The sequence below is a fragment of the Dermacentor variabilis genome, chromosome 2 (assembly GCF_050947875.1).
Source record: "Dermacentor variabilis isolate Ectoservices chromosome 2, ASM5094787v1, whole genome shotgun sequence".
NCBI lineage: Eukaryota > Metazoa > Arthropoda > Arachnida > Ixodida > Ixodidae > Dermacentor > Dermacentor variabilis.
The window spans coordinates 28,130,984-28,140,028 of NC_134569.1; the positions used below are offsets into that span (position 1 = coordinate 28,130,984).

The 9,045-nt window shown below is 43.9% G+C and overlaps 1 protein-coding gene across 6 annotated transcripts in view; it reads left to right on the top strand.

The window, feature by feature from the left end:
* mrj (DnaJ heat shock protein family (Hsp40) member B6 mrj) overlaps positions 1-8,309 on the top strand; it is a 191,959-nt gene extending 183,650 nt beyond the window's left edge. For 5 of the 6 annotated variants that reach the window (XM_075679999.1, XM_075679998.1, XM_075679997.1 and 2 more), the window contains 2 exons: positions 2,635-2,751; positions 6,635-8,309. In XM_075679999.1, coding sequence (XP_075536114.1) covers positions 2,635-2,751; positions 6,635-6,740 — 223 coding nt within the window. In that variant the 3' untranslated portion in view covers positions 6,741-8,309. Of the gene's footprint in view, positions 1-2,634; positions 2,756-6,634 lie in introns of those variants that run through there. The other variant, XM_075680003.1, reaches the window with a different exon arrangement.
* The last annotated feature ends 736 nt before the right edge of the window (positions 8,310-9,045 follow it).

The window sequence follows — 9,045 nt, forward strand, 5'->3', positions numbered from 1 at the left end:
TGTTTATTGGCCACACACTACATATTTCTGATCATACAGCAAAATATAGCTCAACATCTGGATGGGCTGGACCGTTTCCATGTTGCAGACCTTTTGCATGATGCCAAAAATCCTGTGCACATATTGGGTTCCCACCACCACTGTGAAGGATAGCTGCACCAGCAAGTGCAGAATGTGTGTAAAATTTTGTCGTACACATGCACTCTGTTACAGGTCTCATTGAATCTGCTGTGGTGCACATACATACACAATAGGACAGGTCAAATATCTTGGCATTCTCCCTCGCTTGCATGACAAAGGCGTCATTGACTACTACAAAGTGAAAGTTGCAATGATGAGAGTCCTGGACTGCAGGAGCGACATTTTCTTTTCTTGTCATTTTGCATCCCATAGGAGCATAAAGTAAATGAACAAGAGGGAAACAAACCAAGAAAGTTCAGTAGAGAAAGGTTTTTATAAATCGTAAAAGTGCTCTGTGGAGAACAGTTTCTTCTCTGGCGATGTGTGTATCCTATGGATCCATACATGCATGTATGTACAAAGTTGAACTCCTTCATAACTAAGTGCTCATGTCCTCAAAAAAATTTTGGCTATACAGGTCACTTCGTTGTGAACGTTGTGCACTGTGCCACTCGCACTAGAGCATACTAAGCTTGTTCAACAGAACCAAATGTTTATTTAACATGAATTCAAGAGAGACTTGGTGAAATAACTCCCTAATCTTCTTGTGCGACTTCAGCCTACATTAATGCATAAATTTACAGCATGCTCTGGTGTGAGACGCAGGAGGTAAGCAAAGTAATGCTGCAGATTGTCAAATGCCTCTATCACCTCCCTTGCTGTGACAATCCTTGATCATTACATTCACTGACATTCACATTGTTTTCACCCTAGCTGGCTTTGAAGATGTTCTTGGTCATCAGTTACGATTACATCATCAGGTTGTCATCAACTGTGATGTATTCATCGACCATTGCAACTGCTTATGCGCTGAGACAGGCAGCATACGAGTTGAGTGCTTCCTGGAGAAGTCGGTAGTTCAGCTGCATATCAGCATGCTCTTCAATAGCTGCCGTTGGCGCTAGTGCAGAACATACCTTGGTGACATCTGCGGAGGGTAGTGGCAGAATTCCTACCTGGCGTTCATTTTAAAGCAACAAATCAGCTGTCGGGGATGCCTAAATTCCTTTGTTGTAGAGACATTTGCAATACATATGAAAGATAGGGATTCAGCCCAGACTTAATTAGTCCATTATACAGGTCATTTCTCTGTTGAGGCGTTTATTGTAGATGCATTCAACTAACTATATGTATGGGCTCTTACCCAGTGGCGCTGGGTATGTGTATCTCTAGGACTCCCTAGGCACCTAGGGTAGTGCAACAGCAATGAGCTCACTCTAGAGCGCATTGTGTGTCTTTAGAGTGGTCTTGGAGCAACTCGAGCAAGGCAGGGCTACACTGGAGTGGACCCCCACGCTATATTACAAGTGTGACTTCAAACCTAGTGCTAGGGGTGCCTGGCCTTTGATGCAAAGCAGCTTTTCAAGAGACGCAGTAACATCATAGTTCATTGTTATATTTTATGATCTTTCCTTGGCCAAAATGCTTTTAATTTGGGTAGAAATGTATGGCGACTACCTAAAGTCTTTTTTTCCTTTGCTACTTTTTACTGGCTGCTTCGCAAAAGAGGCTAGATAACAGATACATGGCAAAAACCGGGTTAATTTGGACAAGCATCCTTCAAATTAAAGGTGCTGCGTGCTGCTTTATCTTTGTGTGATCATATAGCATTGCCGAAGTGTGGCCTTGCTAACATTAGTATTTGGCCGTAAGCTCGATTCAATTATTGCAACTACAGTTGTGTGGCATCTCATCCTGGCCTCGTGAAAAATGACTGCTGTCATCTGCATAGCTTTAGGCAAGTGATGCATTTCATTACGATGGGGCTGTGGGTCATGAGTGTGAAAAATTGGTATAACTAGCCACGTGTGCACTGTAGACATTCACCTGTCATTGTGTAACTGGTGAAGCGAAAGTGCTGCACTTATATGTTACAATTAGTAGTGTGAAACATGGACGTATGGTTGACTGCCAAGAAGTTGGCAAGGTCACAGCTGAAGTCGCTGCATTGAACACTGTGTTGAATTTTGCACACTTGTGTATATCTTGCAGCTGGAACTGCACATGTAGCACATTGTTTGCCCGCAGCTGAATCTCTGCATGTCAAATTCCAGTGAAGCAATGCTGGAGAAACTGCAAGAATCATACAAGTGTGCAATGGGGCAAGTAACTGGCTACCAGATACTGCCTGTGTCTATCCCTCACAATGGCAGCAATTTTTTTTGTTACTATGCAACAATAATGACAATTTTGCTTATGATGCACCTAGTGGATGACATCAGAGGTATTATGGTTGAATGTGGCTTACCACACTTCAACATTGGAAGCATGAAATTACATTATGTAATGACCATTTGTAGACGGTGAATCGCATTGTTCCCACAGTGTTTGTAGTTTCTGTATTTCATTCAACAGGGCTTGGAAGATAGTGTTGTATACTTAAAATTGATATGCAGTGTGTCATGCCAACCTGACATTAGCCCACATGTTGTAACTCGTCATTTTGCTTTGCAGGTTTACATCAGTAACAACATCCACATTCAGCACAGACATGGGAGCGGTGCGGCCAGGTGTACGTAAGACAACGACGTCTACGCGGTTTGTCAATGGCAAAAAGATAGAGACCAGGAAGTAAGTTATTGCATAAGCCTTTTTGGTGTTCACTATAATGTGTAGCTTCATGGTAATTATTCTGTCAGTGACATGTTATTGGTTGATCATGATTATTTTGTAGGAACATTCTAATTCTACCTCTTCTCCATCATGCTTGCTTTGAAAGTAGTTAAGTGCAGTCGAACCTCGATATATCGAACAGTGTTGTGATCGCGGAATAGTTCGATATAGCCAGAGTCCAATATCTAAAATAATGTAAAAAATGCATCACAAAATTCTGCAAATCAATCAATGAACCAAGGGCGCGATCGGGGACCGTTGTTCTGAGTGCGTGTTCGGTTGCACCGCGCGCAATTGGCCTAAGCCGCGCCGACTTCGTCAGCCGGGGCCGTGTGGTTGATTGTGCCGCATGCAACTAGCGTAGGCCGTGCTGACTTCATAAGCCATGCGAAGTCGGCGTGATCTAGGCCAATTGCGCGCTCCGAACAGTGATCCCTGATCGTGCCCCAATTGTGCCGTAGTAAATATTCACTTGAAGCCTCACAGAAAGTATTGATTTATTTGGCTGAAAGTACTGCAGCAGTGTAGCCTGCTTCTTATTGGCAGCTGCATGCTTTAACACGGAGTCCGCAACATAGTCTAAACTATTCACAAGAGATAGGCCGGTGCCCTCTATTGTGCCGCAGTAGCAACGTAGAAAGAAGGGCCAAAGCAACTACAGCCTCAGTTGAAGTCGGGAGTGGGGCAACATCAGCGCTTGCTGGATCAACCTCAGCAGTGCCTTCGTTTGGCTGCTACTTCTGCTGCGCTCTCCACATCCGTCAATCGAAGCATTTTGTACCACTGTCAATAACCAAGTGGCGTCTGCAAATTAAGGCGTCTATGAGTGAGCCCAGTGAGCACACCGCGCGTCTTTGCAGATGCAAACCGCCAGTTCTCGTGAGGCGTGGCAGGCGCAGAGCGCGGCACCGAAGAGGAGTCAGTGCGACAAATGCAATGCGTCATTGATGTTGTCAAACTTGGTCGAACTAGCCACGGCCGCCGCGTGTGTATGCTGCTATGTTCAAATGGCACCCTCGGATCGGTGGCCCATTGCGCCGCCGCTATCCTCTAGGGTGTTGCGGGAACGCTAACCTCTTAACACACACACATAGTCTGGGGTGGCAGAGTTCGATATATACATTTTATGCCCAACCTCGTTGGAAAGAAAAAATTTAAAATGCATGCGATTTTCTAGGTGATGTAGAAAGCCTTCGGTATATGCAATAATTCGATATATCCGTGTTCGATATATTGAGGTTTGACTGTATTGCACATATTGTATAGTTGCTTGTCTTACAGCTTTTCTATTGCTACGACAGGATTGCAATAAATGTTTCCAGCTTACGATTGCAAGCAGACACTTTGATAATTGTGACAGGCTTACATTAGTGTTTTTGTGCAGTCAAACCTGGATATAAAGAAATTGAAAAAGGTTTGCAATTTTTCGTTATATCCAGGTTTTCGTTACATGCAGTTTCGGGTTAAGACTGGTAAGGATCATGCCAAAACGAAATAAAAATGCGATAGATATCTAGATATCTAGATATCAATTGAAGTGAACTTCAAAGAATTTATTTAATAGAGAAAAACTGCGTAATTTTCGCTTGCTGTTTTTGCCCGATCGAAGCCACTACTTGGTGCTCCAAGGAAAGTAAGGCATCCAGGGCTGCTTCATCGTCCTGCGAGCCGACGAAATGGTGCAGAACGTCCACCACGTCTATCAGTTCCCTCGTGGTAGGCACCACACAAAACGTATCAGGCTCTGATGAGCCATCACCTTCAAGGCTATCTTTAACGGTTTCCACAAGCGCTGCATCAGTCACCTCTTCCGTACACACGGCGCTGTTGTCCACGAACAAAAATTTGCACAGTTCGACATCGTCTGGCACCCCACCATTCATGCGTAGTTAATCCCACGCTTCTACGACCTCGGTTGGGCTTGAAGGTTCGTCTTCAGGGACTGTAGCTTGAATGGCCTGATTTACCTGAGCCTTGGCGAAGCAATTGGCGATCACTTGTGATCCGACCTCTTGCCACGACGCAGCAAGAATTTCACTTGCTTGGTAGGTATCCACTTTTGTTGGCCGTTCAAGGCGGATGTCCAGGAGCATCTTTTGTATCACTCGACGGCGGTAACAGTATTTAAAGCTGTTAATAACGCCTTTGTCTAAGGGTTGTATGAGAGAAATGCAGCTAAGTGGCAAATACTGCAGCTCGACGTTCGAAAGTTGCAGGCCTTCCACATGGTGCGCGGAGCACTTGTCAAGCAGCAAACAAATGCTGCGACCTTGTCGCTTGACATCTTGGTTGAGCTCCTTCAGCCAGTCGGAAAAAATTGCCCACGACATCCACGCTTTGGAGTTTGCCACATATTTTACTGGCATCCGCCTTGTTCCTTTAAAACATCTGGGCCGGGCATTGCGGCCAAAAACCAATGGGGTTCTCTTGTCGCTGCCATCAGTATTAGTGCAAAGCGAAACCGTCACACGGAGTTTGCTTTCCACCACGGCAGTCTTCTCTCTTTAGTGACAACGTGTGGCTCGGTAACATTTGATAAAACGGCCATCTCATCAGCATTATAAATGTCAGCAGCTTCATAGCGGCTGAAAATGCCAGGAAGCTTCTCGGCCACCCACGAGGCAGCAGCATCGCTGTCTGTGGAGACAGACTCGCCAGATATAACCTTTCCAACGACACCTTGCCGGCTTTTAAATCCTTGTAGCCAGCCGTTACTCGCTTAGAAGTCGTTGTGGCACAGGATGCGAGCAAATCTATGGCTTTCTGCTGCAAAATCGCGCCACTTATGGGCACGTTTTGTGCTTGTCTGTCCAAAAACCATGCAAACACGGCGTTGTCCACATCATCATACGTCAACATCTTCATTCTTTTCTTCTTGGCACTTGTGCCCGACTCCATTGCAGTGCGGATGCTTTGTTGTGCAGCAAGAATGGTTGACAGGGAGCTGGCTGGTATATTGAAGCGGCAGCGACATCCTTTTTTTTCGCCGGCGTTAACTGCATTCAAAATCGAGAGCTTATCTTCAAGCGACAAAACTTTGCGTTTCCTCACAGCAGAACTCATCGCAACAAATTGACACCATAAACACGCACCTGCACACGCACGTCAACACGCTGACGAAGAAGGCATATCATAAATGCGCCGCAAGACACCACAAAGAATTTGTCAAGCTACAATATGAAAGCTTAAAAGTTGCTACGCTTGCCACGGAGCGGCGCTCAACATCATAATCATCACTGACGTTTTCTTCTTTGCTGCGATTGCAAGCGTTCTGCTCGCGGTCTACTTTACCTTTTGATATAAAAACTTACTTAAATAATATTCATTAAGCACTGCTTGGTCGAATTTTAGGCAAAACATTACAAGATACAGCTCGATGATCTGCGTCGCAAATTTGTTACATCAAGGTCAACCGCCGCAGTGCGTTCGTTACATGGAGGTCGCCTATACATGGGCTTCAATGGGGGATGTGTTTGGGAATTGAAAAATTTAGTAAAATGAAGGAATTCGTTACGTAGAGGTTCGTTGCATAGAGGTTCAACTGTATTGCTTACTTCTTACTTTTGCCGTGTCCACAACCTGTCTAGTATGCAAAAGACATTTATTGCTTGAGGAACAGACTATATTTCATGGGCAGTTATATAACTTGCGCCGAATATTCATGTGTTCATAAAAAACGTGTTTTTTAATATTTACTAATTAATGATAAAGCAGGGGAAACTTGCATTTTCATGCAAGCTGCACCCTGTTTGTCTGATGACCCTGCACCGGGCTCTTGTTTAACCGCCAAAGTTTTCTCTGTTACGCAGAGTACTGAGGAATTCTTTTCCTTTCATCACAGGGTCCTGGAGAATGATGTGGAGACGGTCACTGTGCATGAGGATGGTGTCCTAACGAAAAAGACTGTCAATGGCCAGGTTCAAGCCCTGGGATATAAGCACAAGTGAAGAGGAGTTTAGTTTGTCCAATGCTCTTGCTGTCCCAGTGCGCTGTGCCTGTTTGGCAGAATCTACGCGGGGTCCCCGCTGCAGTACTGTGCACTTCCAGTTTCGAATGACTGGAGCAAGAGATCGCTTTGGTCGGAGGCAGCAGCAGCCAGCGGTTGAAGACAACTCGAAGCTTGAAAGATGTGTGTCGGACTATGCGTGTTTGTGTGTGTGCATGCTGTCAGATTTTCTTCCTCCGTCGTTTTCATTCCCCCCCCCCTTTTTTTTTCGTACATATTTGGTTTTTCTTTCTGGAAGTACGGAAGCACTGAAAATTCTTCAAAATGAATATACACCTTGTGGCTCATTTCATGCAGTTGATTTTGGGGACCAACATTTGCCTTCTTGTTTTGTGTGGTCTGGGTTATGCACTCTGGTAGCAAGTGAAAGAGCTGACGTCAGAAGTTTGTTCAGTGAAGGGAAGATTCCAACAAAAAGCACATCCTGCGCATTGCAGAATTAGCAAAAACAATGCTCTCAGTATTGATAAGGTACATGCTTTCACTGGTGAGGCACATTTGAGCTCTCGTGCACTGTTTTAAGCAAATAGGATTTAGGATGCTTGCCCCCATGAAAATTGGATATTGTTCAATTTAGTACTTCTGCTGCAGTCCTTATGAGCTTGTAATGTTTAGGCAGGGCACCTGCAGTGATCTCAAGGACATGATTATCATTGCACAAATGGCTCTTTACAAGATAGTGAAAAACAGTTATGCTTGCTACATTGCAGTTGTGCCTATTATGCCTGCATGCATATCTGGTTTCTAGTCCCTAATATTCCCCCCAAAACTCGCTTGTGGTACCGAATTTCATGCATGTTCTTAACATTGAAGTGGTCAACATGTGTTAGTTAAATATATTTTTTTTCTCCTCCGTTGGCATGTAACAATAAAAGTGCAGCGCTTACCACAGCATGGGCCATTTGTACATCTGTAAATCACTAAACTGTACAACTGGAAAGACTCTGCTATGTTCTGTAGTTGTAGGATTGGGGCCACTCATGCTGAAATTAATTAATTCATGTGTGAATAAGTGGTCTCTCTATTTGTTGTACTGTGGCTACTGAATGTGTGGCAGGGCACATTTAGATCACTTGCTACTTCTCCTTAAATCTGTATTTTATCTTACTGCTGTCTTGACTGGTTTGACATGTATTGTGTGTGCTGTACAGTCTCCTGGCTTTTTTTCTGTGATGCTATTGTAAGGATCACCGATATGTGTGAAAACATTCCGCACTGCTTTTGTGCAAGTCCTTGTGCGAGCTAAGCCAGAGCTTTCTCTGCTCTGTGTGTTCAAGTTTGTGAAGCATTTCTCGTGCACACCCAGTTTATTTTGAAACAAAAAAGAGAAGGGAGGTTGCATATTTGTTCAGAAGTTGATATTGTCTGTAAATACATGTAACCTGTGTGAAACTAGCTACTTTTAAATTATAACGAAGTTCCATTGTTGCGCACACCACTGAACGTGTTTAGTCTTTGTCAGGTTGCAGGTGTGTTCAGTCTGTAAATAAAACTAATATGCCATCCAAGACTCCCTCTTTGTCTTTTCACTTTTGAAGTGGGGACTTGAGACATGGGGAACGCATGTCTCGTGAGGTTATGCTGTAGGATAATTGATGCCTACTTTGTCATTGCTGTTGAGAATAACCTATCAGTTTGCCTAATACGTAGTTGCTTAATTGGTAGCCTTAGTTGTGAACTGCTCTTCTCAGACATGAAATGGCATAAATGCCCTCATTTGGCCACTGCTGAAGGTTTGTGGGCAGTTTACTGTATTAAAGAGGGCTACATGCAGATATTTTTGTGGCCCAAGTTCTTCATAAATAGCCAAAAATCTAATTGTCAAATTCGTGACTCTGCAATGAAAACTGATATTGCTGCATAAACTGCATTACTTTCTATCCAAAACGAGATTTATATGTTCTGCTCTGAAGTATACATCATGAATTTGTGAATCAATTGTCTTTGTTAAAGGCAGCATACTTCGTTCAAGTTTGTTTCAGCATTTCGCCAAGTACATTTCCTTTGCATTTGAGTGGCGATGTTTTGTCCCGAGATAATTTTCCATTCAAGCAGGCCAACTTGCATTTATGCTTGTATCATCCAGGTAGAGCAATACCTCTTGCAAGATGATGTGGTCCATCTTATCACTGAGATTCACATGCGAACAGCAAGATGCCTTCAATTTTTTGGACCGTCTACAGAGACTACTAGTACCTACCGATTCGCTGCCATCCTTCATGTCCTTCTCTCCTGCCTCTGTCACT